We start from the raw sequence: 12,389 nt of genomic DNA, 5'->3' as shown, positions 1-12,389 counted from the left end.
TGCAATGGTGAAGCGGACTTGATGGGCCAAATGGCCTAATTCTGCTTCTATGTGTAATTGTATTATGGTCTAACTGATTTACTTTTGAACAAAAGGTTTTGTCTCCAAAGCAGAGATCTGTGAGAAGTGTACTGTGGGCTGGGGCCACAGTCAGTGAGGTGAGCCTGTGAGAGCTGGTGATTTAATCCATGTCCCATTTATTCCACACTGTGATCAGTACAGGGTCCTGTGTACAACAGCAGCAAACTGTTACAACCCACTAATCAATGAGACTAATTGGGTTAATTACATCCTGACAGATGTTCTGGTACAGAGGGACATCCTTCACTGATTCCTTAAACACTGTAATTACATTAACAATTAACCAGTCTCACTTTGTGACCCATTAGTGGTTGTAATGAATACCCAGCATGTCCCAGATGGGAATGTCTTCTGTGATGGAGGTCTCATTCAAAGGTGGGGAGGGCTGTGCCTGGGATACAACCCTCTGCAGCTTTATGATGTGATCCTGGGGCAGGGTAGTATGGTGAGCGAGTGGGACACCAGAGGTGTGGGCTCTTCCGTGTGGCAGCAGGGTGGGTTGTGGTGTGTGTGTGTGTCTCCCTGTCTTAGTGTGTGCGTGCACGTATCTGTCTGTCTCCCTGTCATTGTGTGTGTGTGTGTGTGTGTGTGTGTGTGTGTGTGTGTGTGTGTGTGTGTGTGTGTGTGTGTGTGTGGTGTGTACAGGGCTCCGTTGGTGATGACCTCTGGCTCTTATCCACAGGCAAGCTCCGACCTGGTAACTGCTCTCCTCCACGGTGGTGCTGACATTCAGCAGGTGGGGTATGGAGCACTGACTGCCCTGCACATTGCCACCATTGCCGGTCACAGTGAGGTAAGGGCCTTCCTCTGCCCGACGCATCCAGTCCATCTAGGCCTTTCAATATTTGATGGGTTTCAATGAGATCCCCACTCATTCTTCTAAACTCTATTGAATACAGGCCCAGAGTCAGCAAATGCTCCTCATACGTTAACCCTTTCATTACTGGGATCATTCTCACAAACTTTCTCTGGACCCTCTCCAATGCTAGCCCATCTTTTCTTAGATAAGAGGTCCAAAACAATATTCCAAGTATGGTCTGACCAATGCCTTATAAAACCTCAGCATTACATCCTTGCTTTTATATTCTATTCCTCTTGAAATGAATGCTAACATTGCATTTGCCTTCCTTATCACCGATTCAACCTGCAAGTTAACCTTTAGTGAATCCTGCACGAGGACTGCAGGATTTCTCTGATTTCTGACTTTACTCCATTTAGAAAATAGTCCATGCATTTATTCCTTCAACAAAAGTGCACGACCATACACTTCTCTATATTATATTTCATGTGCCTCTTCTTTTCCCGTTCTCCTGATCTGTCAAAGTCCTACTGCAGACTCCCTACTCCCTCAGCACTACCTGCCCCTCCAGTTACCTTCGTATCATCCACAGTATCTGAAGTAAATTAGCTTTGTTAAAGATTATTTGTCACGTGTACATACAATGAAATGTGCAGTCTGCATCAACAACCAGCACAGTCAAAGATGTGCTGGGGGCAACCTGCAACTGTCACCATGCTTACTAACCCTGTGGAAGTAAACGAGAATACCCAGAGGAAACTCACATGGTCACGGGGAGAACATGCAAACTGCTTACAGTCAGTGACAGGAATTGAACCTCAACCTGTGATCACTGGCGCTGTAAATCATTACACTAACCGCTATGCTACTTTGCCACTGTTTGACCCTTGAACAAGGAGACAGTGACCAGGAAAGACACCTCCACCTTCAGCACCTGCCCTCCCCCCTTTATGGAGACCGCCCCCACCCCTTCGCCTTCTAATCATGTCCGGTTGCTCTCTGCAGACTGTTGATATCCTCCTCCAACACGGTGCTTTCGTCAACGTGCAAGATGCTGTCTTCTTCACTCCTCTGCACATCGCCGCTTACTTCGGCCACGAGCAGGTATCCCTGCAGCTTCCGGGGTAAAGGCACAGACAGAACAGGCAGTTTCCTCTCCCCAGTGTGGGAATGTATAACACCGAGAGCATGCATTTAAGGGGCAAGGGGGTAACTTCAAAGGAGATGTGTGGGATCAGTTTTTTCTTTTACACAGAGTGAAAAATGGGTTGTTGGTGAAAGCAAACACAAGTAGTAGATCTGGCCCAGTAATTTGTGGGTAAAGACCTCGCACTCATTGAGCACATCTACATGAAATGCTGGCAAAGGAGAACAGCATCATCATCAGGGACCTCCACCACCCAGGACACGCTACTGCCATCTGGAAGACAATACAAGAGCCTCAGGACTCGCAGCACCAGATTTAGGAACAGTTACTACACCTCAGCCAGGGTGACATACAGTGCTTATAAAAAGTATTCACCCCTTCCCTTGGAAGTTTACATGTTTTACTGTTTTACAAGATTAAATCCACTGTGAATCAATTTGGCTTTTTTTGACACTGATCAACAGAAAAGACCCTTATGTCAAAGTGAAAATTTTCTACAAATTGGACTAAATTTATCACAGTTACTAAACACAAAATGATTGCATAGTTACTTAAACCCTTCAAGTCAGTATTTTGTAAATGCAGCTTTGGCAGCAATCACAGCCTTGAGTCTGTGTGGATAGGTCTCTTATCAGCTTTGCACATCTGGACACTGCAATTTTTCCCCCATTCTTCTTTACAAGATTGCTCAAGCTCTGTCAGAGTGCATGGGGATCATGAGTGAACAGCCGTTTTCAAGTCCAGCCAAAAATTCTCAATTGGATTAGGTCTGGACTCTGACTTGGCCACTTCAGGATATTAACTTTGTTGTTTTTAAGCCATTTCTGTGTAGCTTTGGCTTTATGCTTCGGGACATTGTCTTGCTGGAAAACCAATCTTCTCCCGTGGCAGTTCTCTTGCAAACTGCATCAAGTTTTCCTCCAGGATTTCCCTGTGTTTTGCTGCATTCATTTTACCCTCTACCTTCACAAGCCTTCCAGGGTCTGCTGCATTGAAGCATCCCCACAGCCTGATGCAGCCACCACCATGCTTCACGGTAGGGATAGTATGTTTTGATGATGTGCGTTGTTTGGTCTTATGGCCAAAAAGTGCAATTTTGCCTTCAGACCATAGAACCTTCTTCCAGCTGACTTCAAAGTTTCCAACCTGCCTTCTGGCAAACTCTAGCTGAGATTTCATGTGAGTTTTTTCAACAGTGGCTTTCTCTTTGCCACTCTCCCATAAAGTTGCGACCGGTGAAAAACCTGGGTAACAGTTGTTTGTGCAGTCTCTCCCATCTCAGCCACTGAAGCTTGTAACTCCTCCAGAGTTGTCATAGGTCTCTTGGTGGCCTCCCTCACTAGTCCCCTTCTTACATGGTCACTCAGTTTTTGAGGATGGCCTCTAGGCAGATTCACAGCTGTGCCATATTCCTGCCATTTCTTGATGATTGACAATAGTTCTCCAAGGGATATTCAGTGACTTGGAAATTTTCTTGTATCCATCTCCTGACTTGTGTTTTTCAATAACCTTTTCTCAGAGTCACTTGGAGTGTTCTTTTGTCTTCATGGTGTAGTTTTTGCCAGGATACTAGTTGGAGCTTCCAGACACAGGTGTATTTTTGCTACAATCAGTTGAAACACCTTGACTGCACACAGGTGATCTCCACTTAACTAATATATGACTTCTAAAACCAATTGGCTGCACCAGTGATGATTTGGTGTGTCATATTAAAGGGGTGAATACTTCTGAAATCAATTACTTTGTATTTTATTTTTGAAATTAATTTAGATCACTTTGTAGGAATCTGTTTTCACTTTGATGTGAAAGACACTTTTTCTGTTGATCAGTGTAACAAAAAAACAAATTAAACCCAATGTGATTCAATGTTATAAAACGTGAAAACTTCCAAGGGGATGAATACTTTAAACTTTAGAGGCAATTGATGTGCTTCACGAAGCATTTGGATGTGTAGAGAATGGGGGGGATATGGACACTTGTTGGTTGTTTGTTAGTCTTTGCTTAATCATAGTTTTTCATAAATTATATTGAATCTATTTACTTTCCAGTCAATGCCTGTGAAAAAATGAATCTCAGGGTGGTGTGTGTGGTGTGGCCTCTGTAGGTCGTGGTCGACCATGGGTACTGTGCCTCTGGTAGTCACCTGCAGTGGCCTCTCCAAAGCGCAAGCCAGGGCATAGTTGATATGGAGATCCGTCTGTTGCCCGTGCAGTGGGATCCCCCTCTCCATGCTGATGACAGGTCCAAAGGAACGACGGAAGTCGATACAGTTTGGTGCCAGCAGCATCGCAGGAGTTGCCGTGCCGGTGCTGGGTACAGCAGTCAGCCGCCTTCGGGACTCCGACTCCGGAGTTTTCCTCGGGGTTTACTCCCAAAGCCTTTCAGGCAGCGGAGGTTTGTAATTGGAGTTTCCCTCTCCTAGATGAGCTACCATCCGTGGTTAATGAGCCCCATCTGCCCGGAGCAACTGGTTTTAACGCGCCAGTGGTCCGCCTTTCCCCCTTCTCCTGTCAGTGAGAACAGCTCCGCCAGCATAAGAACTATGCCACACGTGAAGGCCAGGAGTTGGACTTGGCTGTCAGAGGCTGTTTGAGATACACACCATGAAGAGCATTTGTTTAGCAGTGGGAGCTCGTCCCCAATACCACCCTTCGGCTATGACTACCCTTGGAGCCTAAAGGTGGTATATGCTGACATATACATACTTTGATAATAACGACTTTGAATTCTGAAATTTGATTGTGTAGGTGGAAGATTAGTTTAGCTGTCCATTTGATTACTAATTTAATTGGTTCAGCACAACACTGTGGGCTATGGTCCTGTCCTGTGCCGTACTGTTCCAAGCCCCATGTTGCAGTGCGGATATCCATGAATTGGTTCAGCACAACACTGTGGGCTATGGTCCTGTCCTGTGCCGTACTGTTCCATGCCCCATGTTGCAGTGCGGATATCCACTGTCTATAAGATGATGTTGGAGCAGTGGATATAGCTGAAGTGCGAGATGACTTTGAACCTGGATCCCCGAATTGCTGATATTGCCAAGTGTTGTGCTAATCCCACACCACCATGCTGCCCTTTTGATGGTTGAAGGCAGGGGGTCTCAACCTGGGGTCTACAGACCCCTTGATGGGGGTCCATGGCATAAAAGGGTTGGAGACCCCTGATTTAAAGAGATTTAGGCCAAATTCAGGCAAATGGGACTAGCTCAGTAAGGCACCTTGGTCAGAATCAAAGATATGGGCCAAATGGCCTGTTTCTCTGCAGCATTACTCTGTCCCCCTCTCACTTCCTTGTGACTCTGTGGTCGAGACCAGAACTCAGGAGCCTCGATACCAGATGATCCCTGAGAACCCTCTTCAGAATTAAGGGGAGTGTTTCTCCCCGGACAGGGAACCAGAATAAATCAGAGTCCGTTATTATCACTGACGTATGTCATGAAATTTGTTTTGCAGCTCAATGCAAGACATAAACAATTGTTATGTTACAGCAGGAAATATACCTTAAGCAAAAGCAGTGCAAAAAGAGCACGGAACAGTAAGTTAGTGTTCATGGTCTGTTTAGAAACCTGATGGCAGAGGGGAAGAAGCTCTTCCTAAAATGTTGAATGTGTGTCTTCAGGCCCCTGTACCTCTTCCATGATGGTAGTAATGAGAAGAGGGCATGTCCCAGATGGCAAGGATCCTTAGTAATGGATGCCAACTACTTGAGGCATCGCCTTTTGAAGATTTGGAGGGGCAGAGACGGTTGGGGGGACTGGGGCTGATGACCTAGTGTTGTAATACAATTATATATCCATACAGGTCACCCGTCTATTGCTGAGGTTTGGAGCAGATGCCAGTGTCAGCGGAGAGGTTGGCGATAGACCCCTACACCTCGCCTGTGCGAAGGGCTATCTCAACATCGTCAAACTGCTGCTCACGGAGGCCAGCTCAGCCAGCGGTGAGACCACTGTAACACGGCGACACACGGTCACATGGGGATGACTTGTCGTCATGGGGTGAGGGCTCTGGCTGACAGATTCCCATACCGGGGTGGGGGGTGGGGGGGGGAGCAACCTTGAAGTCAGAAACCAGACAATCAAGAAATGCTTCCTCACTCAGAGCACAGGAGTAGAAAGAGGTTATTCGGCCTATCTAGCCTATCCCACCATCAATGTAATCATAGCTGATCTACCCCAGGCTACATCTCCTCTTCTGTGGCAATTCCCCATCATCCCCAGAGCCCCGCCATCTGTCAGTGGATCACAAGCTTCCTGACTGACAGGGTGCAGCAAGGGAGGCTGGGGAGCATCATCTCTAGCACCTGGGCAATCAGTACCGGTGCCCCCCAGGGATGTGTGCTCTCCCCACTGCTCTTCTCCCTTTACACTAATGACTGCACCTCACAGGATCCATCTGTTAAACTCCTGAAGTTTGCAGACGACACAACTGTCATTGGCCCTGTCCGAGACGGTGATGAGTCTGCATACAGAAGGGAGGTGGAACGGCTGGCCCTCTGGTGTGGTATGAACAATCTGGAGCTAAATACACTCGAGACTGTGGAGATGACAGTGGACTTCAGGAGGAGCCCCCCAATACTCCCCCCACTCACTATACTCAACAGTATTGTGTCTGCTGTGGAGACCTTCAGATTTCTGGGTGTCACAGTCTCCCAGGACCTGAAGTGGACACCCAATGCGGACACTCTTATCAAAAAGGCTCAGCAGAGGTTGTATTTCCTACGTCAACTCAGGAAGTACAACCTGCCTCAGGAGCTGCTGATTCAATTCTATTCAGGAATAATCCAGTCTGTTCTCTGTTCGTCCATCACTGTCTGGTTTGGATCAGCTTCCAAACAAGACAAGAATAGACTCCAAAGAACTGTCAGGGCTGCAGAAAGGATTATTGGTGTGAAGCTGCCCTCGATCCAGGACTTATATGCATCTAGAGTCAGGAAGCGAGCAAGCAGCATTATTGTAGACCCATCACGCCCTGGACATCACCTGTTCCAACTCCTTCCTTCTGGTAGGTGCTTTAGATCACTGTATGCCAGGACAAATAGGTACAAGAACAGTTTCTTTCTGTATGCCATCAGTCTTATGAACACTTGAATTTTAGTCTATTATAAATCAAGTCCACCTGTACATTCAATGAGGTGGACCTCATTGCATATAGTTTATGATTATTTGCACTATTGTTTTTGTTTGCTTTTAATTCTGTACAGAGAGAGCTCAGGGAAACCGGCATCAAATTCCCTGTATGTGTCCTCATGCTTGGTGATAATAAAGGATTCGGATTCTAATCTGTCCAATATTTCTCTCTCTCCTCTTTACACACTCCCAGTGTTTCAGACTCCACACCCCCTAGGTGGAAAATTATAGAGATTCCCTTCCCTCTGTGAGAAGCCCCGACACACCTCAGGTTTAAGTGTCTGCCCCCTAATCCTGTAACTGTCCCTTTGACTGAGACGTTCCCACTGGTGGAAACACCTTCACATCCCCTCAGGATCCGAGATGCTTCATTAAGGTCATCCACATTCTGCTAAACTCCATAGGATATAGATCCAACTTCTTTAACAGCTCCTGATAGCATCACTGTGGCAGTGTGACTGTGGTGATATGACCGTGTGGTGTGACTGTGGTGATATGACCATGTGGTGTGACTGTGGTGATATGACCGTGTGGTGTGACTGTGGTGATATGACCGTGTGGTGTGACTGTGGTGATATGACTGTGTGGTGTGACTGTGGTGATATAACCGTGTGGTGTGACTGTGGTGATATGACTGTGTGGTGTGACTGTGGTGATATAACCGTGTGGTGTGACTGTGGTGATATGACTGTGTGATATGACCGTGTGGTGTGACTGTGTTGTGTGACTGTGGTGATATGACCGTGTGGTGTGACTGTGGTGATATGACCGTGTGGTGTGACTGTGTTGTGTGACTGTGGTGATATGACCATGTGGTGTGACTGTGTTGTGTGACTATGGTGATATGACCGTGTGGTGTGACTGTGGTGATATGACCGTGTGGTGTGACTGTGTTGTGTGACTGTGGTGATATGACCATGTGGTGTGACTGTGGTGATATGACCGTGTGGTGTGACTGTGTTGTGTGACTGTGGTGATATGACCATGTTGTGTGACTGTGGTGATATGACCGTGTGGTGTGACTGTGTTGTGTGACTGTGGTGATATGACCGTGTGGTGTGACTGTGTTGTGTGACTGTGGTGATATGACCGTGTGGTGTGACTGTGGTGTGACTGTGTTGTGTGACTGTGTTGTGTGACTGTGGTGATATGACCGTGTGGTGTGACTGTGGTGATATGACCGTGTGGTGTGACTGTGTTGTGTGACTATGGTGATATGACCGTGTGGTGTGACTGTGGTGATATGACCGTGTGGTATGACTGTGGCAGTAGTGACTATGATTGTGTGACTATGGTGATATGGCCATGGTGGTGTGACTGATTTTTTGCTCTCTGCCTCTGACGCATTTTCCTTCTACAAATCTGTCTTTGTGTTCATTGATTTGTTCTCCATGCCCTCTGGTGGAGAATTTCACAGGTTCGCCTCTCTCTGGGTGAAGTCCTTTCTCCCCACTCACATATCACAATCTACAGCTAACATGAAGGTAGAAACCATCCCTTCACACTGATCCAAGCCACACCTCAAGTGAGCCATCAGTACTCATGCCAGACCTGTTACCCAACACTGGTCATGACTGATATATTAAATACACAACAGTTATCAGCTCTGACTTGGTGATTCAAGTCCCTTGGGGAGTCAAGTGCTCGTGCAGATACTTGTTCAACATTGTGAGGGTCTCTGCCCCAACCTTCCCCTTTGGCAGTCAGTTTCAGATTCCACCCTCCCTCTCAGTATCCTGCTCCCACCCCACTGAAACACCTAACCTTTTCCCCTAACTCCTACCCTCTGCTGTCTGCTTATAGCTGTCTCTCCAGTGGGGAAACATTTCTCACAGTCTCCCCATATATGCTCCTTAGTTATAGAGTCTTTAAATACTCCAGCAAAGAAAAAGGCCCATCAGCCCTTCTAGTCTGTGCTGACCTGTTATTCTACCTAGACTCATCGACCTGCACCTGTACCATAACCCTCTATACCCCTCTCATCCATGTATCTATCCAAACTTTTCTTAAATGTTGAAATCGAGCCTATGTCCCCCATTTCTGTTGGCAGCTTGTTCACCATTCTCACCACCCTCTGAGTCAAGAAGTTGCCCCTCAGGTTCCCCGTCAACATTTCTCCTTTCACTGTTAACCTGTGACATCTTTTTCTAACCTCACCCAACCTCAGTGGAAAAAGCCTGCTTACATTTACCCTATCTATACCCCTCATAATTCTGTTTCCCTCTTCCAAATCTCTCCTCGGTCTTCTACATTCTAGGGAATAAAGCTCAATTATTCATCCTTTCCTTATAACTCAGGTCCTTAAGTTCCGGTAGCATCCTTGTAAATTTTCTCTGCACTCTTTCAATCTTACTTACATATTTCTTGTGACTAAAACTGCACACAGTATTCCAAATTAGCCCTCAGCAACATCTTATACAATTGCAGCATATTCCAATTCTTGTACTCAATACATGGATTTAAAAGCTTTCTTTACCATGACACCACTTTCAGGAATCTCTCTGTTCTACTGCACTCCTCAGTTCCTTACTACTCACTGTGTAAGACGTACCCTGGTTTGTCCTCCTAAAGCACAACACTTACCTTGCACTTGACTGCATTAAATTCCATCTGCCATATTTCAGTTCACTTTCCCAGCTGGTCCAGATCTGCTGCAACTTCTGATCGTCTTTGCTGTCCACTATACCCCCATTCTTGTTGTTATCTGCAAATTTGCTGATAAGGTTAACCACATTATCATCTGGACCATTGATACAGATGACAAACAACAATGGACCCAGCACCAATCCCTATGGCATTCCACTCGTCACAGGGCTCCAGTCAGAGTGGCAATCCTCTACCATCACTCTCTGGCTTCTCCTGTGAGGCCAATGTCTGATCGAATTTACTACTTCATCATAAGTGCCGATCAACTTTCCATGTAGGACCTTGTTAAATGCCTTGCTAAAATGCATGTAGACAACATCCACTGCTTTGCCTTTATCGACTTTCCCGGTAACTTCCTCAAAAACCTCTTTCAGATTGGTTAGACTCTACTTACCACACACAAAGCCACAATGAGTATCCCTAATCAGTGTCTATTCAAATACTTACATATCCTGTCCAATAACTTGCCCGCTATGGTTGTCAGGCTCATCAGCCTATAATTTTATGGTTCATTCTTTAAACAGAACAACTTTAACTATCCTCCAGTCCTCCACGCCTGACTCGTGGCTGCAGGTGCTTTAAATATCTCTGCTATGGCTCCTGCAATTTCTAAACTAGCCTCACAGATGGTCTGAGGGAACGCCTTGTCATGCCCTGGGGATTTATCCGGCCTAATTTGCCTCAAGACAGCAAGCACCTCCTCCTCTGTAATTTGTAAAGGGTCCACAACTTTGCTGCATTGACTCACATCTCTAGATCCTGTGTATGTCTCCTCTGTAAATATAGATGCAGAAACTCCATTTACGACCTCCCCATCTCTTACAACTTCACACATAGGTTACCATTGTGATCTTCCAGGGGACCAATTTTGTCCCTTGCTATCCTTTTGCTCTTATCCAAAGTCCTCTATACCCCTCCCATCTATGCACTAATCCAAATTTCTCTTAAATGTTGCATTTGAACCCGCATACTCCAATTCCATTGGCAGCTCAGTCCACACTCATCACCTTCTGACTGATCAAGTTCCCCTTAAACATTTCACCTTTCACCCTTAACCTATGGCCTCCAGTTCAGGTGTCACCCAACCTCAGAGAAAAAAGCCTGCTTGCATTTACCCTGTCTCTGCCCCTCATAATGTTGTATAACTCTTCAAATTTCCCCTCATTCTCCTTCACTCGAGGGAATAAATGCAACATCTAAATCAAATGTTTCCAGTAACTCAGGTTCTCAAGTTCTGGCAACTTCGAGTACAGAGTAAATTTTCTCTGTTCTCTTTCGATCTTATTGATCTCCAGAAACATCTTACTTGTTTTTGTTTAGTTGTATCTTCAATCATACCAATGAGTGTTATTCCCTGTTTCTTGGTGATCCCAGTTAATTCCCTGGACAACGAGGACCACTCTCCTCTCCACTTCTCTTCCCGCTTTGGCCACCATGAGATCGTCAGTTACTTGCTGCAGGGAAACTTTGGCGTGCAGCCTCATGCCGTGAACATCTACGGAGACACTGCTCTACACTTGTGAGTTCAAAGCAAGCCACAGAAGGAATAGGGGGAAGGGGGAAGGGGTTGAGCAGCACCTATGGTGGTGAGAGAGAGAAGGGCCATTGACGAATCAAGTCCTTGCATTAGGGCTGAGTGTCGAGTGAAGATAAATGTGGTATAGTTGGAAAAATGGATTGGAAAATGGAAGATGGATTTTAATACAGACAAGTGTGAGGTGTTGCACTTCGGGAGGACAAACCAGGGTTGGTCTTACACAGCGAATGGTTGGGTACTAATGGATTCTGATGTTTTTGATGCAAGGTTCTTTTTGGAAGACAGGGAAGAGGCATCAAACTTGTTGCTCCCAATTGTTTTATTAAGAGTTAATAGTGTTGTTAATGTCAAGGTGCAAACATTTAGTCACTAAAACTAGAGTGACTAAAGGTTAAAAGAAAAAGATGGCAGACCAATATGGTTGACCCGTCTTATATTCCATAAATAAGAAATATTCCATTCAAATTTGTAGATAAGAGTTAAACAATCAGATAGTCCCTATTCACATAGTACAACACCAGAGAAGCTTCCAGAGCTTTCCAGAATGATAAAGGTATATAGCCACGAACAGATACACCAAACAATTACATATACACACTGTGACCACTAGGAAACATACTAAACAATTACCTGTACATAGGTACTTTTATAAAATACAAAAGGGCATAAACTGTTAAACTGCAAAGAAAATGACAATTAAACCATGTAATCCAACATGGTGGAGTGCTGAAGATTAGAGCGATCAGGGAGTACAGTCCATAATTCCTTGGACATGCTGCCACATGTAGATAGGGTTGTAAAGAGAAATTTTGACACGTTGACCTTCATAAATTAAAGTATTGAGTACTGGAGATAGAATCTTGGGTTGGAATTGTATAAGACATTGGTAAGGCCTAATTTTGAGAGTATTGTGTCCAACACACACAAAATGCTGGAGGAACTCAGCATCTATGGAAAAAGTATACAGTTGATGTATTGGGCCGAGACTAATCATCAGTGATTAGAGTGGACAATGGGCTGATTGGCCTGTTCCCCGCTCTGTGTGCAAACC

The 12,389-nt window shown here is 45.5% G+C and overlaps 1 protein-coding gene across 5 annotated transcripts in view; it reads left to right on the top strand.

Moving 5' to 3' along the window:
- tnni3k (TNNI3 interacting kinase) overlaps nt 1-12,389 on the top strand; it is a 125,765-nt gene that overhangs the window by 34,663 nt on the left and 78,713 nt on the right. For all 5 annotated transcript variants that reach the window (XM_073062482.1, XM_073062479.1, XM_073062478.1 and 2 more), the window contains 4 exons: nt 764-874; nt 1,886-1,984; nt 5,828-5,966; nt 11,176-11,320. In XM_073062482.1, coding sequence (XP_072918583.1) covers nt 764-874; nt 1,886-1,984; nt 5,828-5,966; nt 11,176-11,320 — 494 coding nt within the window. The remainder of the gene's footprint in view (nt 1-763; nt 875-1,885; nt 1,985-5,827; nt 5,967-11,175; nt 11,321-12,389) is intronic.

This window comes from Hemitrygon akajei, chromosome 12, assembly GCF_048418815.1.
Source record: "Hemitrygon akajei chromosome 12, sHemAka1.3, whole genome shotgun sequence".
NCBI classification, from domain to species: Eukaryota; Metazoa; Chordata; class Chondrichthyes; order Myliobatiformes; family Dasyatidae; genus Hemitrygon; species Hemitrygon akajei.
The sequence above is the reverse complement of the archived record's forward strand: the minus strand, read 5'-3'. Positions and strand labels throughout refer to the sequence as shown.